The sequence below is a fragment of the Carassius gibelio genome, chromosome B16 (genome assembly GCF_023724105.1).
Source record: "Carassius gibelio isolate Cgi1373 ecotype wild population from Czech Republic chromosome B16, carGib1.2-hapl.c, whole genome shotgun sequence".
NCBI classification, from domain to species: Eukaryota; Metazoa; Chordata; class Actinopteri; order Cypriniformes; family Cyprinidae; genus Carassius; species Carassius gibelio.
Window position 1 is genome coordinate 8,181,841 of NC_068411.1, and position 14,704 is coordinate 8,196,544.

At 38.7% G+C, this 14,704-nt stretch overlaps 1 protein-coding gene across 2 annotated transcripts in view; it reads left to right on the top strand.

The window, feature by feature from the left end:
• Window positions 1–14,328, top strand: part of ibtk (inhibitor of Bruton agammaglobulinemia tyrosine kinase) — a 30,345-nt gene extending 16,017 nt beyond the window's left edge. The window contains exons 12-28 of one of the 2 annotated variants that reach the window (XM_052578461.1): window positions 129–749; window positions 2,192–2,278; window positions 2,366–2,448; window positions 3,002–3,039; window positions 3,121–3,217; window positions 3,303–3,404; window positions 3,951–4,068; window positions 4,758–4,818; window positions 4,895–5,019; window positions 5,100–5,212; window positions 6,173–6,297; window positions 7,108–7,181; window positions 7,258–7,344; window positions 7,421–7,564; window positions 8,858–9,034; window positions 11,540–11,666; window positions 13,559–14,328. In XM_052578461.1, coding sequence (XP_052434421.1) covers window positions 129–749; window positions 2,192–2,278; window positions 2,366–2,448; window positions 3,002–3,039; window positions 3,121–3,217; window positions 3,303–3,404; window positions 3,951–4,068; window positions 4,758–4,818; window positions 4,895–5,019; window positions 5,100–5,212; window positions 6,173–6,297; window positions 7,108–7,181; window positions 7,258–7,344; window positions 7,421–7,564; window positions 8,858–9,034; window positions 11,540–11,666; window positions 13,559–13,684 — 2,305 coding nt within the window. In that variant the 3' untranslated portion in view covers window positions 13,685–14,328. Of the gene's footprint in view, window positions 1–128; window positions 750–2,191; window positions 2,279–2,365; window positions 2,449–3,001; window positions 3,040–3,120; window positions 3,218–3,302; window positions 3,405–3,950; window positions 4,069–4,757; window positions 4,819–4,894; window positions 5,020–5,099; window positions 5,213–6,172; window positions 6,298–7,107; window positions 7,182–7,257; window positions 7,345–7,417; window positions 7,565–8,857; window positions 9,035–11,539; window positions 11,667–13,558 lie in introns of both variants that reach the window. The other variant, XM_052578460.1, reaches the window with a different exon arrangement.
• The last annotated feature ends 376 nt before the right edge of the window (window positions 14,329–14,704 follow it).

The window sequence follows — 14,704 nt, forward strand, 5'->3', positions numbered from 1 at the left end:
TATAATGGTATCATAACACTGCATTTAAGAACCATTACTGGAATCAAATATCATGCATACAATCCTAAGTGTGTTGTATTATACTTTGAGCCTACTTGCGTTAACTTATTCTTCTCTCTGTTCTTCAGCTTGTATGAAGTTCCCACCACTTCTGCGTCCACGTTCTCCCAGCACTTCCTGCGCCTCCTGACCGAAGCCGATGAGACGGACAGCATCCATGACGTGACCCTTCAGGCTGGTGATCGCACCTTCGCAGCACACAAATACATCCTGTCCACGCGGTCAGACTTCTTCCGTAAAGTGCTCCTCCTGGAGGAAGGCAAAGAGGGTGTAGAAGATGGAGAGGTGAAGAAAGGAGAAGACGCGGTGGGCTGTGATCTGCTGGTCCTGGAGAAGGTTCCTCCTGAGATGCTGGAGCAAGTGCTTCACTTCATCTACACAGACTCCTGTGAGATGCTGGTTCACGGGACCCGGCCCATCATCCCTCGCTCTACCCACAGCTCTGATCCTGAACCACAGCAGCAGCTGATCCACAGTCTGCAGACTCTAGGGCTGGAGAAGCGCTCCGCTCTGGACGTGTACCGCTCTCTTCCTGCTAAGACTGCGGAGGATGCAGACAAGCCCAAAGCCAAAAACACTAAATCTGGGAAAAAAGGCAAGAATGGTAATGTCGGTGAATCTGGACAAAATCCGGTGAAGATGCTGCAGGGCGTTGCCAAAAAACTGGGCTTGGGGAGCCTCTCAGCACGGTGAGATGCATTTAGTGGAGTTCACTTGTACTGTTAAAGGAAAAGTAGAAAAATGAAAATTTGCTGAAAATGTACTCGTCCTCAGGCCATTCAAGATGTGTGCCCCCTGCCTCCTTGATTTTGTTCCCCCTCCCCTCGCGTTGAACATGGCGTCGTCCGCAACCAGCCCGGAGACTGCAGAACTAGTATCAAAAAAGAAAACTGGCTCCATTATATGGAGATACCTCGGTTTTAAGGCGTCTGCAGGCAGATGTCTACTGTAGGACCCTATGATTTCCGCGATGCAGAAAACGCGGAGGGAATCACGGAACCCAGTCATAAAAACTGAATTTACAGTTTAACGTGGAATTTGTCAATTTTTTATGAATTAATCAAAAGTAGGTCATTGCACTCACATCAGATCGTGATATTGACTAATATCTGTAAATATTAAGCCAGAAAAGTCTATTTAAATATGAATCCTGCATGTTCTGCGTGTCTCTGTTAATGAATGGAGCAGAAGACCGACTTCCTTTATTAACACACACTGAAGCACACGTGACGCTTGCGGTGATTTCAGCATCTGCTGTCTCACTAAATAAAGACGTGAACACATGAACAACATCTCCAGAACTGCTCTGAGAGTCACTCAATGAGCATCTGACCGTTTGATTTGAGTTAAACTAGCTCATATCACATCATAGACTGTAGTACACAGAACTGTAAAGGTACGTAACCTGTCAAAATAAAAGTCTGGTTTAGTTTAAAGACAAGTATTTGCCAGAAATCTATTACTATTGTTCAGCAGAATGTACATAGCCCACTACTACTACTATTAAAATGAAACAAACATATTTTTTTAATGAATAATCACACAACATTTCTTCCATGTTTTATTTTTAATATTAAATCCCTTTTTTTTTTTTTTTTTACCAAAAAATAAAGTTTGCTTAATTTTAAAATTAAATGAATGTTTTATGCCTTCATTTGAGAACCAGAAAAATGTAAATACACAGAATTTCAGAGGGGAAAAAACATTTCTTAAGGCTATTTTAAGAATTATTATTATTCTTTTTTTTACAAATTAAGTTGTTTTTATGCATTTAAATAATTACACATGCTAAAACACAGAATTAGGTAACAATAAAACATATGGTGAAGAAAAAATAAAACATTTCATAGGGCCCTAAACGTAATATTTGGCATATTTTATTATTTTTTTCATAGTTTTTGGGGGGTTATTTTTCCTGTAAAGATATCAAGATATATATCGTATATCGAGATCTATTTTTTGCCAGCCCTACACTGATGGAGTGCTACAAACCTGAAGACACAAACTCATCCTAATCTTGGATGGCCTGAGGTGTTTTTGCTGCTGTGCTTTCAGTATTTTTGTGTGTAAATGAAGGGTCTTTATTGGCTGTTGCTATAATTCATCAAATAAGTATTTTACGAATGACTAGGCTTGATGGGGTGAAGTTTGAGAACGGGAAGATCAGTGTGGTGCAGAAGAAGACGGGCAACAAGCTGCGATTCAACCAGAAGAAATGGTGTGTGTTCTGTTGTGATGAAGCATCAGTGTTGGTCACACACTCGTTCAGTGGCTGTGAATACAGATCTTCTCTTTGTGTCCTCAGCTCGTACCTCTGTGACGTCACACTGCGCTCCGAGGACGGCAAAGAGTTTCCCTGCCACAAATGTGTCTTGTGTGCTCGGCTGGGTGAGAGCAATCATTTATTTCACACTTGTGTCCTCTGCAGTAGACTTCATTCACTATGATTCTGTTGAACATTGAAGCATTGGAAATATGTCTTTGCACCATTTATTTATTTATTATAACATTTTCATGAAATGAATTAAAAATAGAATGAAAGCAAAAAACAAATTTACTTTAGCTTCTTGCCAGTGCAACATTTCTTATTTTCATTTAGATTATTGAAATGGAAATAACCAAAGCTTAAAACTATAGACATAAACATAATTCAAAAAGACTAAAACTTTGTCCAATATTTCAAATTGAAACAGAAAATCGAAAAATAAATGGTTAAAGATTTTTTTTTAATATATAATGCCCTCACTGCAGTTTTTTCTAGACAGTGATATTTCAAGCGGAGTAGAAATTACTAGAAGATGTAAAACCAACCCATAGCTTGCTGAAAATATTCAATGTATGATCCTCAATCATTTTGGACGTTCTTCATGTGTGTATCACAAAGTTTAGATGACCCTGTTAGAATAAGAGGGGTTTAATGTTGACTCTTTTGTCTGTACAGAGTACTTCAACAGTATGCTGGGCAGCCCCTGGATTGAGGTACGATGAAGTGAGGTGAATCTTCTCTCTGTCTCTGAACTGGAGCTGTGTGTTAATGTGACTGTCTTCTGCCCTCTTCAGGCCTCCAGCTGCACTGCGCTGGACATGGCCACCACCTCCGAGGTCCTGCAGGCCATTCTGGAGTACATCTACACCGACGAGTGTCCCACTGTCAGAGGTAACACCCCAGACCCAGCGCTCTGCTCTTATCACCTGGCTCTCCTCGTTTCGCGGGTGTAATCATGTGTCTGCTCTTATCTCAGAGTCTGTGAACGTGGAGTTGGTGTGTAACGTGCTGGTGGTGGCCGATCAGCTGCTGATCACCAGACTGAAGGAGATCTGTGAGGTCGCCATCACTGAGAACTGTACGTCATGTGACCCTGAACTTCTCAACTATCACACAGGCCATATCGTTGTTTTAAAAGCTCATTTACTTTCATTGAATGGAAAAAAAAAACAGCTTAAATGTTGGCAAAAATCTGCCTAGCCAACAAAAAAATACCAGTTTAATTAAGTCAGATATAAAGAAAAATTGTAATACACAATGTCTAATTAAAGTGCACTTAGTGTGGGTTATGAAAGGTTCATATTTAGTTTTTAAGAGGTCATGCAAGGTCAAAAAATAGTTTGAGCCATCAGATAACGACACGGCAATAAATCATAAATCTTTAAAATGCAAAGAAAAAAGAACCGAAATGAATTGTTTGGCTCTGTTCATGACAAACGAACAGCTTTCAAGAACGACTGCCAGTTGAATAGTATGTAAGAGTAAATCTAACATTTCAAGTTAAAGAAAAAAGTTCAACTGAGTGTTATTGTATTATTGCATATAATATACTATGCAGAGTCCAAAATGTTGCAGTGGCAAACCGAGCGCAGGAGGAGGTGATTGTGTGTGTGTGTGTGTGCAGTGACGCTGAAGAACGCAGCGGAGTTGCTGGAGTTTTCCACCGTGTACAACGCTGATCAGCTCAAAGTGTCCTGTCTGCAGTTCATCGTCCTCAACATGGCAGCGCTGCTGGAGTCCAGGTGAGACCCAGACTAAACCCTGACCCCTGCTGCAGACAGTTTCCTCCACTTACTCTCAACCTTGACCCTGCTTGTGTTCAGCTCGGTTAGATTCTAGAAATAAGGTGTAGGATGAGCAACTTTCACTTCTTTGGGGTGATGCAAGTTAAAGCATTATAAATAGAAAACATTCTTGTATGAATCCGAGAGAAATTAGATGCACAGGATAAAGAATGCTTAAAGTATTAAGTCTCTTCTGTTCATCAATTTGATCAAAAACACTAATATTATTACAACTTAAAATAACTTTTCTGTGTGAATCTATATTAAAATGGCATTTATTCCTGAATTTCCAGCAACGTTACTCCAGTCACAATCCTTTAGAAATCATTCTAAAGTAACGATTTTGATTATCAATGCTGAATACATTTATGCTGCACCATATCTTTCTGAAAACTGCGAAACATTTTATTTTTCAGGACTCTTTTGAATAGAAAGTTCAAAGGAACAGCATTTATTTGAAATCGAAACCCTGATAAATTTCCTTATTGTCATCAACCGAATGCATCCTTGACAAATAAGTGTTGATTTCTTCCTACTTAAGACTAACGGATGTTGCTTGTGTGTGTGTGTGTGTGTGTGTGTGTGTGTGTGTGTGTGTGTGTGTGTGTGTGTGTGTGTGTGTGTGTGTGTGTGTGTGTGTGTGTCAGAGCGCTGGAGGTCTTGAGCGATGATGTGCTCCTGGATCTGACCGCTGCGTACAGGAGGATGGTAAGTCTAAATCATGGCTCTCGTCTGCTTCACTGAAGCTCTGCTCCGAGATCCTGACATCAGACTCCTCTGACAGATCCCAGCCATGCAGAGACGTCTCATCACGCCATACGCAGACGCCCCGGATCTCAGCGCCTACGAGGACCGAGAGTGGGACCCGGCTGTGGACTGTAAGAGCGGCTCTGAGGCCGATCACTCCAGGTGTGAGATCTACCTGCTGAAACACTGTGATATAAAGAAGTGTCCAGCTGTATTCAGAGTCCTCTCTGTGTTCAATCCAGCGAGAGCCTGCTGAAGAAGGCCAAGATGAGGGCGAAGAGGAAGCCCCGGCGGCGCTCGGACAGCTCTGGAGGATACAATCTGTCTGATGTGATCCAGAGCCCGCCCCCTGCAGGTCAGCTCCTCCCCCTGTCACTGTCGCCTTTACTCCAGAGTTTAGGATTATCAGTTCGTTTGAGATGGACCAGTGAGCAACCATCCCTAAATACCTTAGCAACCACTCAAAACACTCTAGCAACCGTTAAAGATTTAATATTGATCTAAATTAGTGGATCTTAACCAGTGAGCATCACAACACTTCTAAGGCAGCCACAGAAATAATTAAAATGATCAAATTCAACTTTACTACACTAACCCAAACCATATCCATTATGTTTTTTTAAATGAAGATAAACATGTATAGTGATGACAGTCCAAAATATTAAATGTCATGGATGAATATTTACGGTGTAATCCATTATTTTGTAGAGGTGGGTCAAAATGGCTTTCACCTGAGAATCAGAGCCAAATTACAAGAGGCTTAAAATGACTTCAGAAAGATGGGAGCGTCACAACGTTACTTTTGCCCTGAGATTAGCAGGTGTTTAAGTAAAATCTGTTGACTTTAGCAATCATTATGGAGTTACATGTCAATGGTGACCATTCAAAAATGGGGAAAGAGCACTTTTTTTAAAGTTTTCCTCTTAAGTTTGCATGCTTGTATCTCTAAAAGTGTTTACGATATCTTAATGTCCTTTAAGATATCAGGTCTTAACTAACTTCCCTGTTGGCATCTTCATTTTTAAGGCCCTAAATGATTCGGTCCTAGAGATAATGTGGGTAATTTTGCAAAAATTTTTGGTTTTAAAGAGGAATGTCTGAAGAATAATAATGTTGAGACTAGAAATGTATATTGTTTCCAATCAACTGCTTTGAACCAAAGTGCCAAAAGTATTCTTCTTCCAAATTTTAAATGCCTGTAACTCAAGAAGTATCAAAGATATTGCAATACGATTTTAGTTTCTAGTTCTTCTGCCAGAGGAATATTACAGATTGCATGAATTGTTAGGTCACTTCTGTGAGCGCTGTTCCTCAGGTGTGGCCAGTTCAGTGGAGTCTCTGCCGGAGATCATCACGTCTGACTCCGAGGGCAGTTACATGGGAGCGGGCAGCCCTCGAGACCTGCAGTCCCCCGTCTTCCAGGACCGGCCCGACACACAGGTGAAGCCACAACCACACACACACACACACACTTCATTACAGTGAGATAATAACACCATTCAAAAGACTCTTTTCAGTGTCGCTTGCTATTGAAAACAACAGAGATTGTTAGTTATTACCAAAAATTAAATTATTATTTTTAGGCTATTTATTAAGATATTGTTTTAATCTAATAAATAATATACAGCATTTCTATACATTCATGTATTGACCATTAGTAAAATGTGAAGATACTAGTAAACTACAAAATTGTTGTAGGCTGTATTTTTCATATAAAAAATACAGTGAAAATATAAAAAGAAAATTCTATATGAATATATTTTCAGATATAATTTATTTCTGTGATGCACAGCTATATTTTCAGCATCATTCCTCCAGTCTTCAGAAATCATAATAATTTGCTGATTTGCTGCTCAAGAAACATTTCTGATTATTATCAATGTTAAAAACAGCTTCTGAATATTTCTTTAAAAAAATGTGTGTTTGTTTCTGCACCGTAGAGAGCCAAAAACTAATCTTAACTAAATGAATGCATCCCTGCTTCGTAAAGCTGATTTCTTTACAAAATAAATAAACATACTTCTAATATTTTGTATTAAGATTGAACACTATTATAGTCCAAATGGCTGTGCTCTGTGGACTCAGATTGAGTTTTCTCAGTAAAATAAAATGGTGAAAGATGCTGTTGAGTTTTAAAGTAGTTTTTCATCCTGGCACCAGAGATCTCACATCTCTTTAAGCATCAGTTAATAATGACAGAACTTACACTGTTGCACGAGCTCTTCATCTGAGGATATTTGGTGGTTGTAGGAGGAGAGACGTGTCCTGACAGGGCTGAAGACTCCTCCTGACACCCCCGTCCCGATCCCTCCAGTCAAAGCCAGGTGACTGATCTGCTCTCACAGAGGATGTTGTTGATGGCTATCGCTGTGGTTCTGAATGTGTGTTGTGTGTCTGCAGCCCGGCTCCTGTCCTGGACCTCAGGGCCATCATGGAGATGGAGGCCAGCTCTCTGAACAGAGGTGCCACACACAGGAGTCCCAGCGCGTAAGTCTTGTGTCACGGAGGTTCAGACCGTGTACTGTGCTCTGGTTTTAACTGCTCCTCTGCTCCACCCCAGCAGCAGCAGCAGCTCTAAGGTCTCGGTCGTCCCCAGTAAGATGTCTCAGAAGCAGAGGAAGATGATGATGATGATGGCTCTGGCCTCCAGAGAGGGCAGCACAGAGAGCATGTCTGCTAAATCACCGCTCAAACCTGTCAAGACCTGGTGAGAGCCTTATTCCATGAAGGGGGTATAATAATCTAATGTAGGGTGACCATACGCCCTCTTTTCCCTGGACATGTCCTCAGTTTTATTTCTTTTTTGGACTATAAATCATCAAAAATGGCCATTATTCTGGAGATTTGGCTTTATTATTTTCCCATCGACATGCTCTCTACACTCCCCATAGTGTTATTTTATGGTCACTGAAATGGTATAATGTTTTTTATTGATATTTTTAGTTTTTGTTTTTTGTTTTCAAGCTTAATTTCATATTATAGTACTTAGTTCAATTAAATGAAAATGAGAAATGTTGCCTTGGCAGCTTGCTGAAATCAAGTTTTTAAGTTATTTTTATTCAGTTAAAGTTTATTTTATTTCAAATAATGATTTATAAATAACATAGTTTTAGTTAAATATAATCATGTTAGACAAAGAAATGTGTTCACAAGATTAATGAACTAAATTAAAATGCGTTATGGCTCATTAACATTTAGTTAATGCATTTGGTATCATTAACAATGAACATTACTTATTTGATACATTATCAAATATTTTTTGGGAAACTGTGATACTTTTTTCAAAATTGTTTGATGAATAAAAAGTAACAAATAACAGCATTTATTCAAAATATTAATCTTTGCTATCACTTAAAAATGTAACCCATCCATGCTGAATAAATGTAGTAATTTCTTAAAAAAAAAGAGAGAATAAAATAGTTCTGGTCCCAAACCTTGAATAGTATTGTATACTAATAAGTCTTATTTTAGTATTTAAATACTACTGCTTTCAATTAATAGTTTGAATTAGTCTTTATTTTCTCTTCTTTTTCATTTTAGTTAGTTTGTAATTTTGTGATTTTGTTAGTAATGTTACATTTTTTTTAACATGGTTTTTATTCATTTTTATTTCAGTTTTAGTTATTATAGTACATCAGGTTTAACTTTTATTATTATTATTATTATTATATATTTTTTTAATTTTTGTTTGTTAATATTTATTTGAAGTAATGAAAACATTTGACTTTTTACATTTTGAGAAATGTTAAATGTTGTTAAACAACATATTTAAACCTACAGTAATGATTCCTAATGCATTGAAAAGTGCATTGACTGTTACAAACTATTTTCAGTTTTTAACCACTAAAAAGTAAAAGACTCTAAATAATGGAAACATAAATGCATAAATAAACAGTGGTCACTTCATGTAAGGGGAAGTAGTTGAAGTGTCCTAGCTTAAGTCTGTGGGTGATTTCGGCTCATTTGGACACTGATGATGTTTTCGTCGCTGTGTCATCAGGTCGACAGCCGTTCAGTCCCCGCCCTCCTCCTGTTCCTTCCGGGATCTTCTGGTAGAGGAGGAGCGGCGTGGGAAACCCTCTCCAGTGTCCCCAGAGACGGCCAGGAGTCCAGCGACATGTGCCAAAAGAGTGAGTTTTAAATGTGCCGAGAGCAGCGACCCGGAGAAACCAGCAGGGTGAGGATCCTCTCGTTCAGTCCACAGTATCTGCTGTTGAGGTGGGAAAAGGGTAAGGTGTCACTGACCAATCACAGCAGCCCGGGCAATCAGCTGACCAATCAGAGCAGACCCACACTAAGACAGAGGGAAAGAGAAACGATTTTCAGCTTTAAATTGTGAAGGCATTCTAGCAGACCACAGAATGCCTTACACTTCTTCTTCTGTTAGACGCGCGCGCACTAGGTTTTGGGGCAGAGCAGGTGTTGTCCTCTGAATGCTCCATCAGGTGGCGCTGTCATGCTTCTGGTGTGTGAGTGAGTCAGCGTCATGTTACAGTTCATCTGCAGACACGCTGAGTTTAGGATGATGCTTGACAGAATGATACTTGCTCCTTTGTTTTCTTTACTTTTTCTCAAAGAAATGGAATGTGCTTAGAACCGCAGCAAGTGAAACGACCTCAAACGTGCTCTGTTTTTAACGGTCCGTTACTTCTTTAACTCGGCTGATGAAAAGCTACATTTCATTTGCTGTATTTTATAGTAAAGTATGGCGTTCCATACTTGCTCCAGTGATCTACTTTAAAACAATGTGGAAATTAATAATAATAGCTTTGAAAAATGTCTGTGTATAATAGTTTAGAATATTAAAAATTCCTTTACATAAAAGTGCTATTTTTCAAAAACAAATGAAGCCGTCTACAGTTTGGAAGCAACAAAGTGTTTTAGATTTTTTTTTATCATAAATATATAAATATAATTATAAATAAATAAATAAATATATTACCTTTCAAACATTTAAGTTTGGTAAGATTTTTTTTGAAATATCCTGATTTATTTGCTTAAAAATATAGAGAAAGATCTTTAATATTGTGAAATAATAAAAATAGAAAAGTGTATATATATATATAAATTTATTCATGTGATATGCAGCTGTATTTTCAGCATCATTCCTCCATTCTTCAGTGTCACATGATCTTCAGAAATCATAATAATATTTCTGATTATAATCAGTGTTTAAAACAATTGTGCTGCTTTATATTTTTGTGGAACCTGATGCATTTAAATATATATAGATTTTTAGGTTTTGTTGCATTATAAATTACTTGACTGTCAGTTTTGGTCAATTGAATGTGTCCTTGCTAAATGACAGTATTGAATACATACAAAATAAAATAATTGCATTCTGTAGAAGCAGAGTAGCTGATAAGATCATAGACTTCTTTACTACTAGTTTCTGTCCTTTATTCCGATCCAGCCGCTTCAGTGGATCGTCTCATCTGTTGGAGTTTTGCAGCATGACGTTTGTTGCTTGGTTTGTACACGGTGTTTATAACACAAACCAGTGTTGTCTGATGCTCAGGTGATTCAGACGCTCTGCTCTCCAGGATGTTTCTCTCTCCAGGATGTGTCGCACTGATCTGACCCGAGCGTCTCTCCGTCTCGGTCACGTCAGCTGCCCGCGGGGCTCGTGTTTATGACTCCAGCGCTCAAGCACAGGGCTGAATATTTATCAGCAGCGCTCCACTGCCCGGCTGTGATCGTAACCTCTATTGATAAGGGCAGACTCTGTCACAAACACACTCATCCCTGTGGCTCGACGTCACCTGAGGTTACGAGCTCACGCTCACGCAGGTCGGACAGGCTTCAGAAACCCACCGTGTATCATTGTTCTCAGGGGAAAATAGGTTCTCTGTGTGTGTGCTCATTAATGGAATCATTTCATGCATTCTTCCAACAGTGTAAACGGAATGATGTCGTAAAATATGCAATATACAAGTACACGGTCCCTTCTTTCAACCTAAAAATTAGGATCATTAGAGTATCATTAAAGGTATAGCTCACGCAAAAAAGGAACATTTGCTGAAAATGTATTCACCCTCAGGCCATCCAAGATGTAGAGGAGTTTGCTTGTTCATGTGAAAAGATTTGTAGCATTACATCAGTGTCTCATCAATGGGTGCTCTACAGTGAATGGGTGCCGTCAGAATGAGAGTTCAAAAGCAGCAAGTTTGTGAAAAACAAATCTATCATCTATTTGTTTTTAACTTCAAAGTGTTTCTTCAGGCTTAAATACAAGTCCATAATCAAAAATCACACTTCATCTAGTGAAAAAGTCCATCTCCCACATCAGAATCCACGCATGTATTTGTTCAGAGCGGTTTTAAAGTAAAAACAGTTTAATAATGGGTTTGTTTCTTTGGAGTGCTGTGGATTATTGTGATGTTTTTATCATCTGTTTGGACTCTCATTCTGACGGCACCCATTCACTGCAGAGCATCCATTGATGAGACACTGATGCAATGCTACATTTCTACAAACCTGATCAAGAAACAAACTCATCCTAATCTTAGATGGTCTGAGATTGAGCACAAGTTCAGCTCATTTTTATTTTTGGCTGAATAATTCCTTTAAGTAGAAGTAGATCAGAAAGCCTCTTAAATTAGTTGGATTTAAAGCAACTTCTTTATTTGTTTTCAGAAGTTGCGTTAGTAAGCATTGAACTGTTTGTGTGTTTTCCCATCAGCCCTTGGGTGCTGAGGGCGGTTGGCAGCCCTCCGTCCACCTCTACCTTTGCCTCCATTGTGGAGGAAGAGAGACAACAGGAAGCTGCGCTGATCCGCAGCCGCGAGAAACCACTAGCACTCATACAGGTAACATTCTTCAGTCTTAGGTGCATGTGACTTACTTTAATTCAACAAATGAAAGTCAGCAGTTGACAACCTGGCACTAGGCCGGGTTCACACCGCAAGTTTCAGCAGAGCAGAAGCAGCGCGTTAACAGCAGGTAGGCAGAGCAGAAGCAGCGCGCGCCTATTTTGCTTTCACACCGGCAGCGGAGGCAGCGCGCAACAGAACAGCAGATTTTGGTCAGAGTGCTCTATAATGGTTACGTTCGCATTGCTTTATTTCCCATTTAAAATACATTTAAATAAAAAGACTAGGCAAGAAGCTTTTTTAATTAATAATTTAATTGTTACCTTTGTTGGATCTTTGTTTTGCTGTCTTTGTTTTCCGTGCAGTACGTGTTGTTGATAGAAGAAAGGCCATCGCGCTATATTTGTTATTAAGGAGACTAAAAAGACCCAGACTTTGGGTTCATCCCATTAACCGACGTAGGAGAGAACATGGTGCATATTACCATCTTGTCACTGGGTTTGTTTGCAATCAAATTTACCAAAAAACACCCTGAAAACCAATTTAATAAACGGTGTTAAATTATGTGTATTGTAAATGGTTCACAGCCTTGACTTCCTGCTCATCTTGAAATCAGCATTTAGTTGTTTATTATATATGCATGTATCGCCTGCTTTTGTTATTTGTGTGCTTATGTGTAATTTAGAAATTGTAAATAAATGGTTCCAATTGAATCAATTTTGAATCAAATATTGAGTTGTTTGCTCGTGTGCCAGCGAAAGCGTCAAAAACACTATAAAATTACTTACCATCTGCAATAAGAGCCGCTGCAACTTCATCCCATGCTTTTTCCTTCTCCTGCAAGTCTTTATAAAGTACATTGTGTGGATCATAAAGAACTTGATATTTCTCAACTTCCACAATGAGACGAGTGTCGTCCATTATTGTCTTTCCAGGTGCACTCTGAAGACCACCGCCTGTGACACCACGTGCTCTTGTTTATGATTGTTAGCACGACATCCGTTCTTCTGCCAATACATAGGCCTAGTTAAAAGAATAGGACAACTACTAATAATAAATAAATCTCCAAGGCTAAGCTAGAAATATAAATTATTTAAAGTTGTTTTTGTATTTCGGCAAAAAAGTCTATTTTTGGATAGAACTGTAAGTACTTTAACAGATTTTGTAAAAAAAAAAATATATATTAAAAATAAAATTATAATAAAAAATAGAAAAATATGTGGTTTTAAATATCATATATTTTTTATGTAATTTGCTAAGAACACAGTAGATATCATTAATGCAAATTTTGGGCAAATTTTCGTTTAAGTACATGTGTATTTTGGCCATGGTCACTTATCTTCTATACATATTTTTTTATATTAATTTCCTTTTTCGGAGCATACTCTAGTTCTTGTTAAAACAACCTAGATGTGCTTTTTTTGTGCAGTTAGAGCACTTTTTGTGTGAAATCATATTTATTTTGTCCATCAAAGGTGTACTTTCACTTTAACTGGGCGTCAGCAGCGCTGCAAGAATAGACCCAGCGCCGAAACGATCGCGGCACTGCTGCTTCTGCTCTGCTTCTGCTACGCTCTGCCGCGCAGCTTCTGCGTGCGGTGTGAACGCTCTCATCTGTTAACATAGGCGCCGAAAAAAATACGCGCTGCTTCTGCTCTGCTGCAGCTTGCGGTGTGAACCCGGCCTAACACTGCACATGTCAGGGTGTCAAATAGGATGACCTTTATTATTCAAACCATGATCTTTTAATCAAATGTACTGTGCTTTTAAATATGTATTGGGAAAATGCATTACTATTTAAAACTTTACAAGGGACCCCCCCCCCTCTCATCTTTTCCTGATGTTTATCATTTGACCCTTATATATCGTTCATCTCATCTTTATCATAGATTGAAGAACGAGCGATACAGGATCTGTTACTCCATTACAAGGCCATTAATAACCCAGAGGAGCTGATATTGGTGGAGAGGTCCACCCAAGGCCCAGTCGCCATCCCAACCTGGAACAAACACTGATGCTGATGTGATGTTGCAGTGAAACTCATGAATTCCCGCTCACGCTCACGTTTCAGCCAGTATCAAGGTGCATCGCAATCCCCTTACTGTGCAGCAAGCACACTTGCTTTCTTTAACATACTATATGCTTTTTTCCTTAATTTAGCTGTTTTCTTGTAAGAAAAGACTGGAATATAAAGTGTAATCTCTTGTTCTCAGCCCAAAGTGTTGCCACGTGTGCCAAAATGTTTTTTTGTTTTTTTATTATAATTTTATGATGCAGTGCTACAGTGATCTGCATCTCACAGCTAGTGTGTGTGTGTATTATGAAGAGCGAACTCGCATTGAAACCAGATGAAGAAAACCCAATCAGCCGTGAGAAGCAATAAAGACTTTAATAGGTTGCTCACAAGACAAGGGCTGGTGTAAAAGAAAATCTAGTGCACAGTGAAAGGAGCTGAGATTAACCAATGTGTTTTATTTCTTGCTTCCTCGTGCAGTTAACATCAGTAACATTATCATTTGCTGTTCAAGATAATAATAGTTTTTGTTAGTCACTAGCAGAATATGATTGGTACTACAGATATAAAAAAAAGTAATGTTTGCTTAATGTTAAGAGAAGATATTTGCAGTGGCATGCAATAAAGAGATGATTATGAGCACGAGCGGTTGTTTTTTTATGTGTCATTATAGGCATCTCCTAAAGTTTCCCGTTACCCAGAAACACCCCCACTAACTTTAAGTTACTACATATTCATCTGCCAGGAGAGAGAGTATTCTAACATAAAAAAAAAACATTACAAATTGGCCTTTAATCACTTCCCATTCCAGCTTAACTTCAACACTATGACTCTGTCAAGGCCAAGATCATATAATATTATTTAATACCTTGTTTTTACATTTTATGCATTGGTTTAAACATTCAAACAGTCAAGTTTGCCAAACCCCAAACCTCAAAATTGCTATGAACAGTTTTTGTCTGATTCCTTCACTTTATTTCTTCATCCTGTTGTATTTATACTATTTTACCAATTATCATTT